This window comes from Acartia tonsa, chromosome 10, assembly GCF_053477335.1.
Source record: "Acartia tonsa isolate MP-2025a chromosome 10, ASM5347733v1, whole genome shotgun sequence".
Taxonomy (NCBI): domain Eukaryota; kingdom Metazoa; phylum Arthropoda; class Copepoda; order Calanoida; family Acartiidae; genus Acartia; species Acartia tonsa.
Window position 1 is genome coordinate 18,196,022 of NC_137269.1, and position 22,045 is coordinate 18,218,066.

The 22,045-nt window shown below is 32.6% G+C and overlaps 2 protein-coding genes across 4 annotated transcripts; both read right to left on the reverse strand.

Annotated features, from left to right (window-relative positions):
- Positions 1 to 1,259: 1,259 nt before the first annotated feature.
- On the reverse strand, positions 1,260 to 10,511 carry LOC145329581 (protein spartin-like). 3 transcript variants are annotated; one of them, XM_080173859.1, is made up of 7 exons: positions 9,956 to 10,511; positions 9,270 to 9,320; positions 5,713 to 5,810; positions 5,222 to 5,438; positions 3,424 to 3,740; positions 2,526 to 2,623; positions 1,260 to 2,201 (listed from the first exon to the last, which is right to left on the reverse strand). In XM_080173859.1, the coding sequence occupies exons 1-7, from the start codon at positions 10,211 to 10,213 to the stop codon at positions 2,119 to 2,121; spliced, it is 1,122 nt and encodes a 373-aa protein (XP_080029985.1). In that variant the 5' UTR covers positions 10,214 to 10,511; the 3' UTR covers positions 1,260 to 2,118. The 3 variants fall into 3 exon arrangements, with proteins under 3 accessions (XP_080029985.1, XP_080029986.1, XP_080029987.1); XM_080173860.1 differs by lacking the exons at positions 1,260 to 2,201; positions 2,526 to 2,623 and adding an exon at positions 2,823 to 2,895 and having other exon boundaries at positions 9,956 to 10,485; XM_080173861.1 differs by lacking the exons at positions 1,260 to 2,201; positions 2,526 to 2,623 and adding an exon at positions 2,875 to 2,988 and having other exon boundaries at positions 9,956 to 10,485.
- A 6,910-nt stretch (positions 10,512 to 17,421) lies between these two features.
- On the reverse strand, positions 17,422 to 21,788 carry LOC145329583 (matrix metalloproteinase-9-like). Its single transcript, XM_080173862.1, has 6 exons — positions 21,678 to 21,788; positions 21,305 to 21,376; positions 20,245 to 20,351; positions 19,456 to 19,549; positions 19,031 to 19,101; positions 17,422 to 18,506 (listed from the first exon to the last, which is right to left on the reverse strand). The coding sequence occupies exons 1-6, from the start codon at positions 21,731 to 21,733 to the stop codon at positions 18,337 to 18,339; spliced, it is 570 nt and encodes a 189-aa protein (XP_080029988.1). The 5' UTR covers positions 21,734 to 21,788; the 3' UTR covers positions 17,422 to 18,336.
- Between the last annotated feature and the right edge of the window lie 257 nt (positions 21,789 to 22,045).

Genomic DNA, 22,045 nt, shown 5'->3' on the forward strand with positions numbered 1-22,045 from the left:
CCGAAGAACAGAAGTGGAACAGTTTTTACCTAACGTCTTAAATTATTACGAGGTGTTTAGCCGAGAATCGAACCCCTCACCTTCCCGACGACAAGCGGATGCGCTACGTGATATCGGATATTATGTTTTCATCTGTTTATAATTTAAGAAACGGGCTTACATTCAATCGTGCGTGCCAGGGGCTTGTTTTTTATGCAACTGAAGGGAAATGGGTAGGAAGGGGGAGAAATGAGGTATGAGAGTTGTGGGGAAATTCAGGGAGTAAGGGAGGGGACAATGGGCAATTAATTCAATATAAGAGGTTTTGCTGAAAAGCAATGAAAACCAGATTTATCCAGAAAATTTGACCAAAATTGTAAAGGGATCATGGTTTAATATAATTCAGAACAAAATTAGTTCTAAGAAAAAAATCATTGACTTGAAAATTAAATTACAAGTAGTAATCACAATGTAGTAATATTCTGTAATTAATCACTAGAAAAATCGTGTTTAGAACTTCGTCAACCCTTCTCATATATTTTTAAATGCCACCTAAATTCAAGGGGTTCTTAGATTGTTTAATACATAAATATCACAGTAGAGTTTCTATACATGAAATGACATTTTCTTGGGAAAAATATTTGTTAAAACCAGCCATCTGATAACAAATTTTCTGTCTGCTATATTCAAAACTAACTCAGCCAGTTAGCGGGGCATTGATGCGCTAGTACCCAAAGTCAGGCAGAACCCGCTAAATTCTTGCACATTCCCTTTAAGCCAGTACCCAAAGTCCGAGACTCTTAAAAATTGAAAATTCGATCCAGTGTCCCCTCCCTTACTCCCTGGGGGAAATTAGAATTGTTTGTCTGAATCACTTTCCCTTGGTTCTGGTGCGTGCAAACTTTCACTCATAAAAAATTTGGAAATTTGGAATATAAACTTTAAATTGTATTTCACGCAAATCTTTAAATGAGGCTTTTGTAGGGTTGGGATTTTTAATACTAATCTCTTCAAAAATCAAAAATATGTAAATACTGTTTATTTATTAAAAATTCTTATAAAATAACAAGTAAACAATAATACATATAAAGTTAAAAACAATGGAAGATTTTTTAACATTTGTTAGAGCATTGTCAGTATAATAATATATAAATACATGTAAATGTAAACTTTTTAAAGCTAAGGCAAAAGGACAGTATTTTAAAATGGCATAGCAAAAAGATTGAATAACAAATTTTAATATCAATTTTGGTACAATGTTAAAACTGTGATGATTTCACAGACATAGATAATATTTAGAGGGTCTATAGCACTTACACATCTAGCAAATCTACGGTGGATGTATTTTTGGCAAAATGTATTCTTCGTTTTCTCATGTCATAAATAAATCCAATATTCTAAACATATCTCAAAAATATATCTGACACTGGATTTACACATCCATACCTTAATTACATGTCAAAAATACATCCAACACTATTTGAATGCTTGTGTTGGATGTAAATTAGACATGTGTTTAGATTTGGCAGATGTATATTTGCCAGTCGTGTATGTATTATTGACATTATAATAATATGCTAGATGCAACTGTTTCAAGAGTTTCAATATTATTGACATTTATAAAGCTAAAATTCAGTTTGCCATAAATACATGTATAATTTTGCTGGATGTGTAAATTGGAGTCCCCCTTTTTAGATTTTCGTTTTGAAAGGATAATTCAAAGAAAGACATTTAGATTTTTTTTTATTTTAACACTGGTCTAGAACAAGTTTATGACTATATTGAAAAAATATATTCTTATTATAGTTATACACAACTTTTCGCAGCTATTTAAATGAAAAATATTAAGATTTAACAACCAGTTTTTTAGCCCCAAGGGGCCGAAGGCCCAGGTTTACAAAACTGGTATTGATTTTGAGATTTTTATTTCAATATTCGTGGAAAATTATCTGAAATACGATGCTATACATGCTTTTTCAGTATGGTTGAGAACATGTTCTAATCAGCGGATATTATTCGGTTTGGATTGGAAGCCATTATATTTTTTTTGGGCAATGTATAGAAAAAAACTTATAAATTACATTAAAGCCAATGTGCATGATTATTGTACACCTATCTATAATTTACATTTGATAAATATTATTGTTTTTTAGTTGATTGAGAACCAATGATGTTCAGGGCAACATTTTTGCCAGTTTGCTTAGCTGTCTTCTTTATCAAACCTAGAAATAAAAAAAAATCATATAGGATCTGGAATTTTTGGTGAAGATTCTTTGTGCCAATGAGCATCCAGTATTTGATATATTTTGTCCGTCGGTCTGTCAGTCATGCTCTAAAAAAGCTCTTTATAATGGTTTTGTAAATTTCATTGAATTATAGCATAATACTTTAGCTTTCTGTTCATAATTCAATTCGTTCTTTTTTTCTTCCATATTCAATTGTGCCTCACTGCTGCTTAAGGATGTTGTCATCGTCGTTATATTATGTTCTGTAAGAATTATTTTAACATTGAAAAAAAAATTGAAAAAAAGATTTTTCTATTTTACCTTTTGCCCCTAAGCTCTGAATGTTCATATAAGTCATGGCTCCATTACCAGCAGCTGTCATGGCATCTCCCCAGACACTACCAGCCTCTTCTCCATACCTAGACAGAAAGATAGATAATATATAAGTCATGGCTCCATTACTAGCAGCTGTCATGGCATCTCCCCAGACACTACCAGCCTCTTCTCCATACCTAGACAGAAAGATAGATAATATATAAGTCATGGCTCCATTACCAGCAGCTGTCATGGCATCTTCCCAGACACTACCAGCCTCTTCTCCATATCTAGAGAGATAGATAGATAATTTATAAGTCATGACTTTATTAATGTCATGGCATCTCCCCAGACACTACCAGCCTCTTCTCCATACCTAGACAGATAGATAGATAATATATATGTCATGGCTCCATTACCAGCAGCTGTCATGGCATCTCCCTAGACACTACCAGCCTCTTCTCCATATCTAGACAGATAGATAGATAATATAGAAGTCATGACTTTATTACTGTCATGGCATCTCCCCAGATACTACCATCCTATATTCTATACCTAGACAGATAGATAGATAATATAGAAGTCATGACTTTATTACTGTCATGGCATCTCCCCAGATACTACCAGCCTCTACTCTATACCTAGACAGATAGATAGGTAATATATAAGTCATGACTTTATTGCTGTCATGAGATTTTCCAAGACAAAACCTAATATTCCATTATTCCTAGAGAGATAATTCATAGTTTATAGATTAACTATTAAACAGGTTGATAAATTTACAGACAAATATAAATAAAATGATAAAATATTTTTTAAAAATTGAAAGTCATAAGAAAACTATACATATAGAATTAAATTGGCGCGAAATTCTATAGAAAAGACGACATTTAAACCAACTTACTTGTGCTGCATTATCTTCACTGAGTTGGTTTTCATTTGATTTCCCAAGGTTTTTGCGCTATCTTCCAGATTATTGTACACAGTGCCATAAGCTACAATGCCTCCACGCGCCAAATCCGCCAGGTACGCGCGTGCACCGGGCTTTTTGGCCACAGCGACGCCATCTTTGTTTTTAGGAGGAGCAGCAGCGTTACCAAGATAATTGGCAAGAGATTTTGTCAGATTGCCAACGCGGTCGGCAACATAGCCAGACACTTTGACTGTGGCATTTGTGGTGTGTTTGGCAACTGTGACTGAAGCACGGGTTATAGAACCAACCTAAACAAAATTATAATTTTAAGAAAACTTATTAAAAGATGATTTACTAAGATTATTTCAAGGTAAAACAATCGTTAACTAAATCCCTCTTAAGTTTATTAATAGATTTAAAAAATAGGAGTAGGGGAAGCTTTTTTCCTATGAATGACACCTGCGGGGGGCCCTAACCCTGTAAGGCCTGAGGTGTCCTAACCCAGCTTGACTACCCAGTACTCAATAGCCTAACCATATGCCTGTATTAATGTTAAGGATGTCTTTGCATTGGAAAGTTTTACGTGAATTTGTTATTTGATAAAATAAAAATGCATAAATAAAGTAAAAACCTGCACTTTTATCTTAACCTTGAGTTTAGTATGTATACTAAATAATAGCAATGCACTCTATTGATTTATGTTACAAACATTTGAACAGAGACATGTGTTCAAAAATGGATGTAGTGTAGAATATACGTGGATATTATGACAGGGGAAAAATTGTCGTCAATTTAGGATGCAATTTTCCCTTGCATTTATTGGTCAGGCCGTTTATCAAGTAGGATGGAAGGGGATGGGGGGTTCCAAGTAATAACAAATCCATTGTCAATAGACCACACTTAATACCTTTACTTAATACCTTTACTTGATATTTCTTTTTTTTCTGAAAAGATCATTTTACTAGAATTTTTGGGCAATTAACCTCGTAAAATGGATATATTATTGCCTACCTGGATCTTACACCAGATTTTCATGTTCTATAATAAAGTGAACTAAGAAGCGGGCTAAAATACCGATCTCACCCATCACCCTCTCTTACCCCATCCCCTCCCTGGCCTTCCTACTATCTAACGGCCAGACAAAACAATTTTATGAATTTTGCAAAATTTAGAAATCTAAAAAGCAAGAAAACATTTTTATGTTCTTATTTATGAATTGTTTCTTCTTAAGATTATTCCTTGCTGTTTGTTTCTTCATAAAGTATATGAATATGATAAGTTTTACACTCAATAAAATGCATAAAGACCAAAAACATTTACTTGAAACAAAAGTTTGTATTGAATAAAAGAAAATACACATTGAAGTGCAAAACGAAGAGCATAAGTACAATTTTTTTTAATGAATTTTATAATAACTTTCTATTAAAAAAATCATGCGTAGATCGTGCTTAATTTTTAGATGAGCTACTCTAAAATGATCATTATTTTCTAAACAAAAAAAAGAAGAAGCCACATACTATGAAGAAAAGATTTACAATATAAAATAGTCCTTGCAAAGTTGAAAATGGATAACAATATTGTAACTTACATAAAATAACCTACAATGGTTTTGAAACTGTGCAGGGCCTACACCTAAGGTGCCATTCCCCAGTGAGGCTACCCAGTACCCAAACAAAAAAAACTACCCGCTCCCCTTATTTCAATTTATCTTGAACAAAACAGGGGGGGGAGGGGGGGGGGTTCTGGAATTCCAAGGAAGACATGTAAAAAAGCACATAAAATATATTACCTTGGCATCGCCTTCAGCCTTCTGTAGAGATTGTTGGGTTTTATCCGTCACATATTCAATGAGTCCACCCGCCTTATCCGCCCCAGTCGCGATACCTTTGGATATAAGCTCCGCCCCTTTTACAAGAGCTCCGCCCAGCTTGCCTAGCTCGTACTCAGCCGTCTGGGGTTCTGCCTTGTAGGCGGTGTAGAGCTTGATTTGCTCCAACAGTTGGTTTCTAAAATTAAAAATTATTTATAATTTATTTTAATATTTTATGCATTTTACAATAGCTTAATAACAATTAGGTAGGTATTTTTTAAAGAGTTTAATTCAAATTGGCCGATTTATTTTAGTAAAAAAAATAATAAAACAATTAAAAAATATTTTTTTTATTGCTATTATTGCCTAAACTTAATTTTTTCATAAAAAAATAATAGGTACAATTCAAAGCTTTTAAACCTTACAAAATGTATGTATTATCCGCTAGTTGCTTGGTATCCGCTAGTTACCTGGTGTCCACAGGGACAGATTCTGTGAAGACAAGACCAACAGAACTTTGTGGTGAGTCTGAGTAAATATCTGGGAACATCAGGGCTCCGTTTTCAGCCTGAAATAAAAAGTCAAACAGAGACATAGGGGACAATGGGTTGTTTATTGCACTAGTTCCCAAAGTTTTATAGTACCTAACGTTTTCTTATTCGTGGGCTTAACAACGTTTGGGACTTTTAGTGAATTTTGATTGGTTGGTTCGTGAAGTTGAGTGTCCAAACGATTCAACAACTAATTGTAATCAACAGTAGGGGTAATTTTGTGTATCATCATTGGGGATTTACATCAACTTATCGGCCATTTTTATCATATCCCTTTAAATCCCTGAAATTCAATATATATATATTGAATTTCAGGGATTTAAAGGGATATGATAAAAATGGCCGATATATATATATAGGGAACATGATGTTTGTCTGTCTGTTTGCATAAAAATATTCAACTAACCATTTTTATATAGGTAGTGGAAGTAAACTTTTTCTCCAAATATATTTTCCCTTCCCAGAGCAAAATATATGGTGTAAAAATTAGTTTATATACAATATACATATAGTCAGCTTTGCTATTGTGAAATATATTATTCTTGTATTTATTCCTGGACTATTTGTGATGCTATGACAACATTAATGTTTAATCTTGCCTGATAAGGAAATGTTAATGGATCATTATATCATATTAGAATAAATAAAAAATATATTTATGTCGCAAGTCAGAGGTGTAGTACGTGCTCTATAAGCATTTTTAAAAGCGAAGCTTTCTATTATTTTGTTCGGTCCGTATGTCCCTAACAGACAGGTCTTACCGTTTATTTAAGCATGTTAGTATTGGCATAATGATTCCTGTATCAGTTAGGAAAAATTGGTATGTTAGAATTTTAATGGATTTTTTGTTCAATCTTCTAAATAATGTTGGATATTAATTGAGCTCTTACATTATATTTGTTAATGTTCGTTTGTCTGACTGATTTGTTAAGCTTCACTTTATGGATTTGATATTTAATTTACGCTATTAAATTAATAATAAAAATTTCTGAAAACCTGTCCTTATATCATTTATATAATTCATAGAGATAAAGTGTCTAGTTTTATGCATAATACTTTTCTTAAGGCATTTTGTTATTGACTTCAAAATAATAAAGATGAAAATAAGATGAATTCATCCAAATGTAGCGATCACTTCGTTTATTTTTGATTCGAGTAATGGCTATAAAATATACGTGGGTATTATTAGAGAGGGAAAATTGTTATCAATTTATCGTGCTAACATGGAACTCGTTTATTGGTCAGCTCGTCTGAGGGGATGGGATGGGGTTAAGTGGTGTTAGGGGAGAATTGTTAATTTAGCCCGCTTTGTGCTTCACTTTATTGGAGAACATGAAAATCTGGTGTAAGATTCAAGTAATAATATATCCATTCTACTCTTAAGAAATTAATTCCTCTTATTTAAAATATTTTACTTTAAATATCTTATTCATATTCAAACTAAAATCAAAATATTTAAGGATGTATATAATTACATTAATAAAAGTATAAATACATTATGCAACATAAAAATTATCTAATAAAAAAGTAAATAAAAATGAAACTGAAAACTGTGCAAAATGTAAATACAAGAGTTGCTAATTTTTCAAATAACACGAAAGGATATATCTTCTGAGAAAAATTAATGTAGAAAGTAAAGGCATTAATTACTCAGAAAAATCTATAAAAGTAAGACACCTGCCATACTTTTACTTACTATTACTATGGAAGTTTTATAAATAATAATAATATCAGGACTTTAGTTTAAGTTTATACTGTAAATATCCCTTGCCCTTCAATATGGTTTGAATCTTGTATTTTCTTCATATTTTTCCAGAATTTCATTTAAATCTTAGCCAGTCCGTTTTTTTTCTGATTGCACAAATCTGTTTTATGATATGCATAATAATCTAATATTCCTATTTGATATTTATATTATGAAACTCTTCTATCATAAGCTAAGACTTAAAATCAAGGAATCTGAATATTTGAATTATTAGTTTAGGACAAACATATTAATTCTAATAATTTTAGTTATGAATATTTAAGCTGATAGAATCAACCAAATTTTATTTTTAAACAAAGATTAATTTTTAAGAGCGAAGCTAATATATTACTAAGGCGTATGTTATTACGTCTGTTTATATGATCATTCCAAGCCGACAATTAAGCATAGTGGTAAGGTATATGTTTTTTATTTATTAATAATTTTGTTATTGCTGCGCTGCTTAATAACAAAGGATTTCTTGTTACCCATAAAGTTATCACTAAACTCCTGTATAAACTGTTAGAGAGAGAGAGGGCTGTTTATTACACTAGTCCCTAAAGTTTATAAGAACCTTTTCTTATTCGTTGGCTTAACAACTTTGGAGACTTTAGTAAGTTCTGCTACGGTGATTTATTAAGTTGAGTGTTCAAATGTTTCAACCACTAATTTTATTCTACAGAAGAGGAATTTTGTGTATCATCAATGGGGATGTACATCAATTTATCGGCCATTGTCTCATCTCTTATCCCTGATAAACTGTGCTGACTAAAAAGTTTTGCATCATGGAAACATGGCAGATTAAACACCGTAAATGCATCAAAACTAAACTACATTCCTGCAAGTGTCTCATACTCTAGAATCACAATAGAATTTCAGCTTGATCTTGCATATTGGCTGTACTGTTATAATATGGCTTCCAATAATTTTGTGGTATCCTGATCAAAAAGTTATTCTTTAGAAATGAATACAGGAAGATTGAAACTTTGGCCGTTTCCCTTTTTTTCTATTAGATTTAGTGCCAAAATATATGTTTAGCTAGCTGGTAATTAATAATAAAACTTCTTTGAAATAGCGTCATAGGTATTAAAGATCTTAAAAAGCCCCCGCAGCTGTTTTGGCATGCTTAAAATAATGTGTATTGTGAATAACTTGATCGTTTCAAGTTATAGAAAAGATTTGGGAATAGTCCCTTTCGTGGCAACGCCCCTTAAGGGGTGATTTGTCGTATTTAGGTTAGGTTATATTGGGTTAGGTGATTGCCCCACAGGGTTTGGCAGGGTTAGAGCCCCCCGCAGGGGCTAGAAATAGGAGAAAAGCTACTGTGAAAAATACGAAGAATCGCCCCTTAAGAGGCGTTGTCACGAAAGGAACTATACCCAAAGATTTTTAATATGGGGAAATCAACTAACAATTTGAAGAAAAGTCAAGTAAAGGAACAAATAAATGGACATTAATATTAATAATAGGTACCCCATCTATTTTTAAATTCTCTCTTTGGTAGCTCATTGATAAGAGCTTTCTAAAAATCTTTTTAAAAAATCTTTTGAATAGGACATACTTTAAGACGAACTTAAAAATGATTCTTGCAATATAATAATTTTTCGGTCTCAAATATCAAACACCTAATAAATATAAAAGACTTTCTTCTGTATAACATAATTATCTGAACAGACAGGCAGGCAAAGTAAATTCTGGAGTGGTTGAGCTCCTGAAATAAAAAAAAACTTACCAACAAGCAAGGAGAAGCATCTGGTATGAGGGGGTGGGTCCATCCTCCAACCTGACAAAAATTTCGTAAAATTATCATAAAATTAAATAATGGGTGGTTAAAATATTATATTACTTACAATAATTTAAAGAGTTAGATAATATATAAAATTGTTGGTGACAAAAGGATCGGTAATCATTTGAAAGATAGCAATAACATAAAGGACACAGAAAGAAAAGAATTAGCAGTTTCCCGCAAGGTGTTTATTCGAGCACAGAATCCCCCTCCCCTCTTAATAATTTGAAATAAGGTTGAAATAAACGGGAAAGAGAGGAGAGTAGTTTTCCTTTATTATTTCAATTTAAGGTAAGATAAGGTTAGGTTATATTGGATACGGGGCAGCACTACAGGGTTAGAGAATAATTAGGCCTTGCAGGGTTTGAGTTCCCATGAAGAAGTTTGGCACTACGAAAACCCCCTAACTCAATTTTCAAAGTATTTCAAAATAAGGGGAAAGGGTTTTGGTGCTCGCTGAACACCTGTAGAGAAAGTACAAAAAATAGAGCTCCTAAAACGAGAAATAATTTTAATAAATAAATAAAAACATAATTAAATAAACAACCGATATTCACAGTTTTTTAACATATATATCACAAAATAATTTGTCAAAAATGACATTTGATGATTTGAATAGTTTTTTAATTTACCTGTAAAAAGACGGCGGCTCCTTCTTCATCCTCTCCCAGATTGTCAAACTTAAAAATTCTCAAGGATTCCGGCGCAGAAAAGGTGCTGACATGACCGTCAGCCGTCACAAAAAATATCTGAACACTGTCGTCCAGCCGGAACAGCTCGGTGGCCGGCTTATTAGGAATGTACTTTGAGGTGTCGGCCGCTAAATTGTCCAATTCACTGTGGACTTGGCTTGCAAGGCCGGCATAAGGGCTTGGGTTGCTTTCTGCCATTTTAATTCAAATATTTCACTCTTAAGTTTAAAAAAAATCTTTAGTTATTTAGCAATAAGGAATTCAATATAACACTAACAAACGCAATGAATAACTAAAGCCGGTTTTCCTGTATTACCTTATCTTTATAGCAAAGCAGTGCAAAATCCGCCTAAAGTTCACAAACAAGCCCACTACTAGCCTAGTAAGAATTACTAGAAAACACTCCTAAATTCTATTATTATGACGAATCTTTCAATCTACCCTATTTACACTGTCTGCTAAACTTGTGTTAGCGCAGGACCAATCAGAAAAGCGAATATTTGCGTCATAGACACGATAGCCAATGAGAGAACGAGTTGGTAAGGCCATACTATGACGTCATGTCACACTATAAACAAAGGCGAATATTTTTTAACAAAAATACTAGAGCTAGCTTTTGTAACTAATAAATATAATAAAGTTTTTTTTAAAGAACAAAAATTTCAAACTCAAAGGAAATGAATTTTTCAAGAATATAAAAAGCTGACTATAATAAATTCAAAAAAATTCCGTCATGCTTTGCGCAAATAATGAATAACCTAAAAATATATTACTTCAAAAAACTTATATCTGATGAAATATTTAAAAGCAGCAAACGTCAATGACAATTTATAGAATCATTACACTCTGACTCATGGGTCATTTTCTTGTCTATTATACGTATGTTTGAAGGTCTGTCTATAACCGGATAAAATGCTTGTTTTATCGTGTTCTGCTTTTCAGAAAATATCCTTTTGTCCTAAATGTTTTAGGGTATTTTCTTGATTTTTTAGTTCATTAAAAAATAATAGTTTTATAACAAATTCAATGAATAAATCATATTAATAGCGAAGCTCAAATATATTAATATTTTTAAATAACAGGAAAAGCGGAGGGACGGACAAGGTTTGCTTTAGAGTATACTTGATGAATACAAAAATCTTTTTATTTAAAAATGAAATCTTTACACCTATCATTAATAGTAGCCGAGAAAATAACGACACTCATATAGAGTTATGAACATACGAACATCTGAAATTAAAACAATAATTTAAGATATAGATTTATATGAACCTGAGGATTTGTCTATAATTTGTATAAAAGCTTTGATGGAACTGAGTGGGGATGTGGGTGTAGTAGCTTGTCGAAACCCAAATGAAAAAGGTTTTAGGAAGAACAGTCTTCCCATTTTTTCCACCTCTCAAGCTTTGACATCCCACTGGTGAATTGCTGTGGACGCCACTGATGGAATATTTTATGTAGCATATTTTACAATTAGTGGCTTTACTGTAAGATCACTCTAAAGTTGCAGAGGTTCTACAGTGTGGTGGGCTGATATTTCAGCTGTAGGGTTATTCTACAGTTCATGGGGTAAGACTACAGGGTTAGAATGTTTTTACAGTGTAGGGGCGGTTCTATAGTAAAGCCCAATTGCTTAATCAAAACTGAGATCCAATCTTAAAGGTTATTGAAATAAAAAAAATCTGTCTGGCTAATAAGAAACCCTTTTTCTTAAAATCTAAAAAATATAATATTATACTTCCTATATATTCCAAGGTTAATTTAAGTGTTTATACAATACTGATAGATTTACTACAGAGGCTTTTTGGTAATAATAATAATGCTGCTCATATCTTTAATATCGTTTATTGTTACTTAATCCTCATGATTGGTACTTTTCTAACCTAGATTCAAGGTCAGAGGTTTTCATTAAGGAAGTATAGGGATGGACACATCTAAATATAGAAAAACTACCCATTGCATTGGAGAAAACTTTGTACAAGTTGGTTATGAGAAACATAAGTACGTGTATATATATTGAAGTAATTAGTTTTTCATAATTATTCTGTCACTATTTTCCCTTGGAAGTAAATATAAGTACAAAATTACTTAATGACTTACTTGTAAAAGAACATTTAATTTAAAGATCCGTCAAGCAAAATAACAAACATTCAGACCATTTTTTGACCGTCAGACGGAAGGAATACTCTTATTGTAAAGTAGGGTTGGGCCGGATATCCGGTGAGGCCGGATATCCGGCCGGATATCCGGCCATTTAGAATATCCGGCCGGATACCGGATATTGAAACTATCCGGCCGGATATCCGGCAATATAATATTTTATATTTTACAACAAAAATTTCGGATCATGTTACTTGTCGATGCAGCGCTTATCACATGTTACTTGTAGATGCAGCAAACTCATACATGTTACTTGTAGATGCAGCAATATCCCCCCTCCATTTCCTATAGAGATACTAATATAATTATAAATAGAAACAATTATAATTAATTTGTTAGCTAAACATTTATTAGTAATGGTTTTGAATATATGCAAAAATATTATTAAATAATTACACATGATATTGAATAGCAATCTGGTTGCACAAATTGTAAAATACATTATCATTATAGCGATCCCTCTACATGTATTCATCCAAATAACGTTGTAAGAAGGTTCTGTGACAACCTCTCATTGCTTTTATATGAGTCTTCTTGGTATTCCAGTAGGACTCAATGGCCTGTGTGTTGGTTAAAGCTTATTTTCAATAAAAATATAACTAACATTGTCTGCCTATGTCCCTTTTCTTATCTCCCTTTAACATGTTACTTGTAAGTGCAGCAAAGTTAAACATGTTACTTGTAAGTGCAGCGCTGCATCGACAAGTAACATGATCCAAAATTTCTGCTTTTTTAATTATAAATGGCTGTAATTTTTTCATTATTGAAGCTAGAAGAACAATTTTTTCTGAATAGTTTTATCTTTATGTAAATTTTTTATTAGAAATCTCAAAACATAAATTTTGGCGGGGGCAGCAGTACTTGGCAGCTGCCAGCTGCAAACTGGCGGTCGGCAGGTAAACAGCAACTGATTTTATGAAATTGTAATATGTCATGAAGACATATAAAAAGCCTAAGTTTAACATTTGAAGTCTCCAAGTCAATAATTGCTGTCACAGGAACTATTTAAAGATTTCTGGAGATATGGAGGTTCAGGACTTGCAGGGCTATACCTGGAACCTGAAATCGACTTGAACACCTATATTTCATATGAGGATGTACGACTTTAGAATATTTAAGTATTTGATAACATGAAATGCTTTGTTTAAGTAAAAAAAATGTGCCTATGAGGTATTCAAAAAATTCCAACTCTCTGTTATGTGTCATACCCATATTTCGAAAGTCACTTAGTTATAGCCCTCGACCTTTTATACACAATGCACAGGGGGGGGGGGGGGGGGGGTCATGCGTACAATGCCACCTCCCCGCCCATCCTCCAACAGGGGTTAATATTACAGATTGAGGGTAGTAATAGTTTATTAGATTAATTGCTTAGAAGAAAGATCATTTAATAGTTACATAATTTTTAAGTTTTAACCTGAATCCTTATAATAAAGTAATAGGATGTCTGTCTATCTGTTTGTCTGTACTGAAGGATCTTGCTAACCGCTGAACCGATTGGGTACTCCTTTACAGGGTAGCTTCTCATAGGCCCTGGGAAGGTTTATAACTATTTTGGGGGAGGGTACCACCACTCTCCCAAGAAAAATCGCCCCTAGAAAAAAATATCCCCTCAAAAAAAAATATTTTTATTTAATTTTTCAACTAAATATAAAAATAAGGGGGCGTCAGCCCCTCCCCCTAAAAACATTCCACCCCCCCAAATTTTTTCTTTCTTTCTTAAATCTGAAATAATAAAAATGGTTATCAAATTCAACCCCCCCCCCCCTCAAGTGCCCCTAGAGGCCTCTAAGGGCGTAGCCGCCAGTTTTATATAATAAGATGCCAGTAATTTGGCCGGTTATCCGGCCGGATATCCGGCAATTTGGCCGGATATCCGGTAGTTTGCCGGATATCCGGCGTTTGCCGGATATCCGGCCGGATACCGGATATCCGGTATCCGGTATCCGGCCAAAAAACTATCCGGCCCAACCCTAGACAATAGCTACAATACTAATTATATTTGTCATATGGGTACAAGTAAGGCATACTGAAATAAGAAATAATTTTTAGTAGCGCCACTGCACTACAGAAAGGGTTTCTGTAAGTTCGTCTTTCCACCATGACCCTTCAAATATTTAATTACTTTTATACAATACTTAATATTAGTTATAATGGAAAAACGGCAGGTCAATTCAATTATTTTTTATTATTAGAAACTGTACCTTGGATATTGTCATCCTCATCTTAAATCTTTTTGTTTGTTAATGAAACTAATGAAGCAAAATACAGAAAAGTTTTCAGATTTCGAATGATATCTAAACAAGGATAACAACATCCAATAAGCAGCGAAGCACAAAAGTAATGAATAGACAAACGGCCAAAATAAGTTATACAGGAGATGTTCAGTGGCCATAAAAAGCAAGAAAGATTGATATGATATTCAATTTTAAAATACAGAACTTTTTTACATAAAAGAATATATATTTTTTTTGTAGCATGATTAATGGACCGACGGACCAAGAAAGTTGTATACTGGATGCTCTTTTATATGAGTTATCTTCACAAAAAATCTGTAGTCAATCTTGATTAGAATCATTTTCTACCGACTCAACACTGTTACGGGTTGTCGGACGAACAGACAAAGTAAATTAAAGATTAGCTTCGCCACTATAAATAAATTCAATTTAGTCCATTGGTATCGCAGCACCTGAAATAAGTTTAAAATATGTTTTTTATAAACAAAAAAAAACAGATGGAGAAATAATTTTGTAATGACTTGTTAAACTATAATTGTGAAGTCATATTAAAGTTTCTAGATCAAATAACTTATTTATTTGTAAGTATCTTAAGGTTAGAAAGAACAGACAGACTTTAGTGAATAAAAGCAGCGGCACTTTTAATAATATCAAGTAGAAAATAAAACAAAAAATTAGATAAACAAGACATAATGTCAAAACTTTTATTGTAGATGTGTGTATGTTATGAATATAAGTAATTTATTTATAGTTTTATAAATATCTGTTTACATTTTTTTAGTAGCGAAGCTACTCTATAATTAATTTTGTCTGTCCGTCCGTAACTCTAAATGCGATTCTCTCGGCTGCTATTGAAGATAGACTACTTAAATTTTTAGTAAATTTTAGATTTCCTGTATCAATGTTCATCTAGTGTTTAATATACTTTGTCCTTCAGTCTGTCGGTCATAGATATAGACATTGAAAATATGCTTTATTAATATTTTAGAAAGGTTTCGTGATTTCTAATAATTATAGAACATTTATCAACTGAACATCTTCTTTTTAATTCATTTTGTCTGTTTGTCCTTCCATGAATTTTTAGTGCTTCACTACTTATGGATGTTGTTTTCCTTGTTTCAAATACCAAGTACTATAGTTTTTTTTTAAAGATAGATAGATAGATATACATTAAATTGGACAGAAAGTGGGCCACCAAGAAATCATCCAAGAATATTTACATCTTTCTGATATAACTGTCATATAAAATCACACTTTTCAGTAGAAATTCAACCATGGAAGTGACATTGAATAAAATGGCAAGGTTCATAGTGTGATATTAGTCCTGCTAGGACGCGCAAAATGATTTTTTGCTACTAAATGCAGTTTTTTACACAATAGTAAAATGAATGATTTATCTATGTATAATCGATCTCCCTGCGCTTGCTCAAAAATACACTGTAAATTTTTGTAGAGATGCAACTCTGTAAGTCTGAAACGCTTACAGGAATTACATGCAATTTAACCCTTCCCTTTCATCTTGGTTGTACCCATAAGCTTGCGGAAAGGGGGTGTATTATGGTGTAAAAACTCTCCTGAAAATTGAAAAACTCCCCTTTATTCGCTCATTAAAAAAATACAACCCCCCGGCAAAACCCTGTGCACGCCAGTGGTTGTTAACTTTTATTACCCAGATACCCTTCACATATACTTTTGTAGTGCCTATAAAATATGACGTCATACTAGCCTACTATTGTTCAATTATAATGTATACTGGCCTGCCATTGGTAATTTAGTCTATGTATTGGCCTATCATTGGTTATGTAGTCTGTGTATTGGCCTATTATTGGTCATTTGTACTGTATGACGTCATTTTTTTTGTAGGCACTATAAAGAGCCTTACACAGTTATAAGTTCCTTATTTATCTCTATCACTCTATCTGATATCTCTGATATCAATATACCATCAGTCTAAAACCTGTAGAGTAGCTTTGCTACAAAGATTAGAACCGACGTACCAAAATGAGCTTGGACACATAGATTGAAAGGCTTTACCAAGAAGTAAGGTACTCTAATATATCTTTATACATTATTAACAATATTCATTTTAGCAAAATTATGAAAAATGATTCATTCCATCCCAATGGATATAAAATCATGGATATATTGACAGGGGAACATTTGTCGTCAATTTAGGTTGTTAATATGAACCTCATTTAATGGTAAGTTCATTCATTCAGTAGCAGGGTAGGGTATGGGGTAAATGGGATGGATGTGGGTATAATTATTTTAGCTAGCTGCGAGCTTCACTTTACTAGAATACATGAAAATCTGGTGCAACATCCAAGTAATAATATATTGATTTCCATCTGACACGCCTTTGGACTAGATACGGTAAAATAATGATCTTGTTATATTTTAAGTATTTTTCAAGAAAAAAAAGAAATGCCTATTTTGTATAAACACCTGGTTTAAAACTAAAGCTGGCAAAGGGCACAGATAATAGGACTAGGGATATTCTTCCTTAACTCCTATCCATTCCATAACCTATACTGGATTACTTAAAAAATAGCCCATCAGACAACCATTTTTTGTGTGAAAGTCCTAAATTTGCAATTTAAATAGTTTAGAAGTAACATGATTTTATTTAATAATAATGTTTTGATTGTATAAATCTTTTTTAGTTTGAACCTTTTTAAGTGGCCGCATCTTAGGCCACATTATAGGAAGCCTGCAAGAAATACACCGCTCTAATTGCTGAAAGACTGCCACAAGTAGACCCAATACCCAAAATTTGAAGCCTTCAGCCCTTAATTTTTTTATTATTGAAGCTGGAGGGTTCAAATTTTAGGTAATGGTTCTACTTGTAACAGTCTTTCAGCAGTTAAAGCTGTGTATTTATTGCAGGCTTTCTTTAATGGATGATAAAAAATCTAAACTTTCTCTTTCCCTGAGGAGCTGCTAAGAGGAAAATGATTGTCACCAATATTCATTCTTTCAGTTGGAACAGAGATAGAGACATTCAACAATTATAAATATATTTGGATTATGTAATTTTGTAACAAAGAAACAGCCTAAAACCTTACCAGGACCTATGCCAAGCTTACCGGCCTAAAAAAGAGAACTTAAATGGTCTTCAAAAACTTAAGTTCAATAATGATATGTTAATCATAATGAGGGTTGTAATGTACATGTATTTTTTCGTTTGATAGTTTATTTACTTGTTTCTGTATTTTTTATCATAATTTATAATCAAATCTGTTTAGAAGAATTTTGTCAAAACTAACTCTAATTTGGAATACTTTATGTAAAAGAAATTTGAATAAAATTTGTCACTCACAAACTTTATTCATTAAATACAGACAATTATAAAGAAACTGGAAATGATTAGATTTATTAATAGTTACTAACAAATTAACCCATATAAATGTAATATTAAAGAAAAATATACTTTAATATTGCATTGCTAGTCAATAAGTTTTAAGGTACAATTAATCAACTATAATAGATACAAATATTTTAACAGGAATTTTATACTGTAAATTAAAAATGTACCATAAAAATTAACAGAATAATATAATATTCAAGCAAAAACAAAAATAAAAGTTGATTTTCTATAGTCAAAAGCTAAAACAAAATTTATATCAGTAAGAACTAAGATGTTCTAAACTTATTTTTGTGATTAAACTGAAATCGTTATTTCTCGCATCGTTTTATAAACAGCTTTCCAAAAAATAAAGTGTACAATTATAAGTTTAAAATAATTTTCATCCCCGAGAGGCCAAAAGCACATGCTAAAAAACTGGTTTCAATCTTATGATTGTACATTTTTATATTTGTAGAAAACTAGATGTAATACAATGCTAGACATAGTTTATCGTATGGATGAGAACCGGTTCTAATCCACCGGATATTAATCGGTTTCGAATGAATACGAGAAATTTATTATTTGAGAGGATCATAAGCCTCAATGTCTGGCACATCAGATGCTTTCTCATTGTTTTCACAGTGGCAGCCACAGGCCTTCTGGTCACAGTATCCACAGAATCCATAATTTCCCCTGCCACTGATATGATTTCCCCACCTGTCCACTTTGGTTGAACACCAGAATTTTCCTTTAAAAATGTATGATTATGAAAGGATTGAAAATTATTTGGATTAACTAAATTTTTTAGAATGAAAGATGTGTGGTGCGCATTGCAAGTATGCTTATTTGTTACAATTGTGCCAAAAATTTGAAATCAATGACGGCATCCTTTACTATTTCTTAGTAGTGAATCCCTTCTATAATTAAGTCTGTCTTTACGTCCCTCCGTCAGTTAGTAACACCATGGGAGAAATGTGATTTTATGAAGATTGTAATACACTTGCTTTGTCGGTCTGTCAGGCAAATAATAAACATAAATATTTTTAAAAAATATTTCATGTATAGGTTTTTTTTTTGATTTTTCAAACATGTTCTTGATTTAAACATCTGCTTTTAAAATCATTGTCCATGCATGATTTTTTTGTGCATTGCTACTGATAAATGTTGTCATGATATTGCAGTTTACTAAAACAATTTGGACAAGGAATATAATCCTTTTCTATTTAATCTTCTAAAAATCTTGTGACTTAAAATCTAAACTAAATAACTTACCATGGTGTTCATCAAAAAAACCAAAATGCTTTTCCCATCTTGTACAGGATGTATGAGTTTTTCCTTCGAACCTTAAATATTAAAATTTAGTATGAATTTATTTGGTTTTTTTAAAGAGTCATAAAGTAACCTAATTTAAAAAAAGTCAAATGATCATATTAAATCATTTCAGATCTTACAGGAGCTCAATTAGAGTAAGCATACATAGTTATTGAAAGTAAGGATTCATGAAATGCTAGAATATTTGTAATTATAATAGTTTTGTCACATCGTATGATAAACTTTCCGTGGATATAATGAATAACAATTTCAATAATTGTGGAAAATATACAATACTATACATGATTTTTCTGTAGCTGAGAACCGGTACTAGTACAGCGGATATCAATTGGTTTCAAAGTAATAATATAACTTTATTTTCTTACTTGAAAGGAAAAACACATGGTTTGCCAGCCGATGGTCCGGATTCTGTTTCACATGCATTGAACAGCCGTGAATTTCTTTCGTTGACAGCACAAACTAATATAAATTTGATTATCATTTATAAGAACATTATTTTTACTCATTTTCAATAGATTTCCAACTATTTGAGCTGGAAAAATGGAGTGATCATTACCAACTTATTTTAATGGAGTATAACAAAATTAAAATAAAAATTTGGGGCGTGTGTGTCCGTTGAGCATAAAACTCCGTCCCCCCTACCCTTACATTTTTAAAATAAATTGAAATTAAGCGGGGGGGATTGAGGGCTTAGTTATTGTTTGTTTGATTTTTGCTTTAGGACAGGTGCCCTGTTGCTAGCATACAAAAGTGTCTCGTCCTACTCCATGACTACTTAGGTCCAAACACTAAGAAACTATGGCTACACACACACATGCATTTTTACTTTAGGACAGGTCAGGCTTGGTTATATTGGGTACTTGGTTGTCCCGCAGGTATATATACCGCAGGGTTAGAGGTACTGAAATAAACTATCCCTATCGCATTATTTTCTATTCATTTCAAAAAAAAGAGAAAGAGGTTTCAATGCTCAGCAGGCACTTTGTGGAGAAGCTCAAAATTAGGTTGTATTGAAACCAATAAAATGGATACTTCAATTTAACAAAAAATGTTGTTAGAAACATCAAATTTATATATAATTCGATGTATTAATATTTGGACATTAAAATCAACATACAAATGTCAAATTTAGAATAATATTGATCTAATTATACCTCTGGTGTTACATCCCTCCCATTTGCCAGGTATAGCAGTTCTATCAGAAGACACCTGATAAGCACACCAGGCAACATGAGTAGGACTGTCAGCTATCGTGCAGGAACTAAGAAAAAAACATTGATTCAATTATTATTTTTTTTATATAATTTTCTAATATTATCCTGCTTTTTCAAGTTTTTAATTTATTATGATTAATATTTAAAATTCTACCCAAAAGGGTTTAAAATATTTTAACCAGAATAAAACATCTAAAAAATTTTCTTTCTAGTGCAGATTTTGAAGCTGTGTTTAGTGCCTTAGGAAAATAGGGATAGATGTCACAGCTTTTGGCCTACCTATTCTAGTCATAGTAGAGGGAAAGAGAAAGGGAAGGGGGAAAGAAACCCCATAGAAAATATATGGGTAGGGGGTATTTTATGACGTCAATAGAATAGGTAGGCCAAAAGCAGTGGCAGCTATCCCCATTTTTCTGGGGCACTATGGACAGCTACGCAGATTATTCTATCTGAGCATCAGCTGATATGAATTATACGGCTGCTTGTATAGAATTGTGCTAAGTTAGCAACCAAATTTTACACAAACGTATAAATTGACCACCAAACCAATCATACTTATATTTGAAAAATAAAATGCGGGGTTTTATCCATACAGAGTTCTTCTAAACCTAACCTAACCTAGCATAAAAGGAAATTTATTATTATAAGGGCCTTAGGTTTATACTTTGATTTCTTATTACGGCCTAGCATTACTGCAAAAGTAAATTTTTTTCTTTATCTTAACTTTAGGATAAAGCAAGACTTCAATTTTATATAATGTCCTGAGGATCATGGAAAGAAAATTAAGTAGCAGGTTCCGTCGTATTTTTAAAGGAGCTTTTGATTATTTTAGGTTAGGTTAATTTTAATTATTGTCCCGCAGAGAGTAGGAAATTGGCCCCGTAGGGGCTGGAAATAGGAGAAAAGCTACTGTGAAAATATGGCAAGGGTTACTTAGTTTTCTTTCCATGATATGAAAAAGAAAATAAAGATTTATTGTTAAATTAAAATGAATACTTACTTGTATGTTGTTCCATTGTATTTAAATGGGAAGATACATTTTTTACCAGAAGTAGTCTTGCAAGAAGGAATACTAAAAATAATCATATCGTAAGTCTAAAATAGTTATTTAAAAAAATAGGTATGGTAACTAGTTGATTCGTCCCTAGGCGCCAGGGGAGGGCGAAGGAGGTCAGGACAAGGGCGTCCAAGCTTATATTGTTTTCCTTTACAAAGTAGCTTCTCATAGGTCGTGGAAATGTTTATTTATGGGAGAGTACCAACACCCTCCCATAAGAAATCGCCCCTAAAAAATGACTCCCCCTCCCTTAAAATCCCCTAGTGCCCTCTAGGGGCCTTGCCGCTAGTATCATATAATGGATTAAAAAGATTACCTCAGACTCCCAGCAATAAAAGCTGAAATCAGTAAGATGATCCTACATGGAACCATTTTGATTCTACTTGTGTGTGTGTGTTTTCTTGCCGACAGTCAGTGTTCAACTGATAGCTGTGCAGTACTTGACCCATATTTATACCCGGGCCACTTCTCTGGTAATTTACAATCTCAACTTAACAATCTTTAGTAGCTCAGCTACTCTATAACTAGGGTAAGTCTGTACGTCCGTCCGTAACACTACTTTAGCATAAAAAGTATCGTAATTTTAAACATTTTTATTTATGTCGTTATTATTTATTTAATTCTTATATTTGCAACAACTTTTGTTTTATAGAATCTTCCAATTTTAACATTTACAGAACGGCC

Excerpts from the sequence above, each read along its gene's own strand:
- LOC145329583 (XM_080173862.1), bottom strand. The coding sequence starts at position 21,733 with ATGGTTCCATGTAGGATCATCTTACTGATTTCAGCTTTTATTGCTGGG. Across the intron at positions 21,377-21,677 it reads TTTATTGCTGGGAGTCTGAG|TATTCCTTCTTGCAAGACTA; the intron begins GTAATCTTTTTA and ends GATTATTTTTAG. Across the intron at positions 18,507-19,030 it reads TTTTTTTGATGAACACCATG|GAAAATTCTGGTGTTCAACC; the intron begins GTAAGTTATTTA and ends ACATTTTTAAAG.
- LOC145329581 (XM_080173859.1), bottom strand. The coding sequence starts at position 10,213 with ATGGCAGAAAGCAACCCAAGCCCTTATGCCGGCCTTGCAAGCCAAGTC. Across the intron at positions 5,811-9,269 it reads ATGCTTCTCCTTGCTTGTTG|GCTGAAAACGGAGCCCTGAT; the intron begins GTAAGTTTTTTT and ends TTTTTATTTCAG. Across the intron at positions 3,741-5,221 it reads AGGCTGAAGGCGATGCCAAG|GTTGGTTCTATAACCCGTGC; the intron begins GTAATATATTTT and ends AATTTTGTTTAG.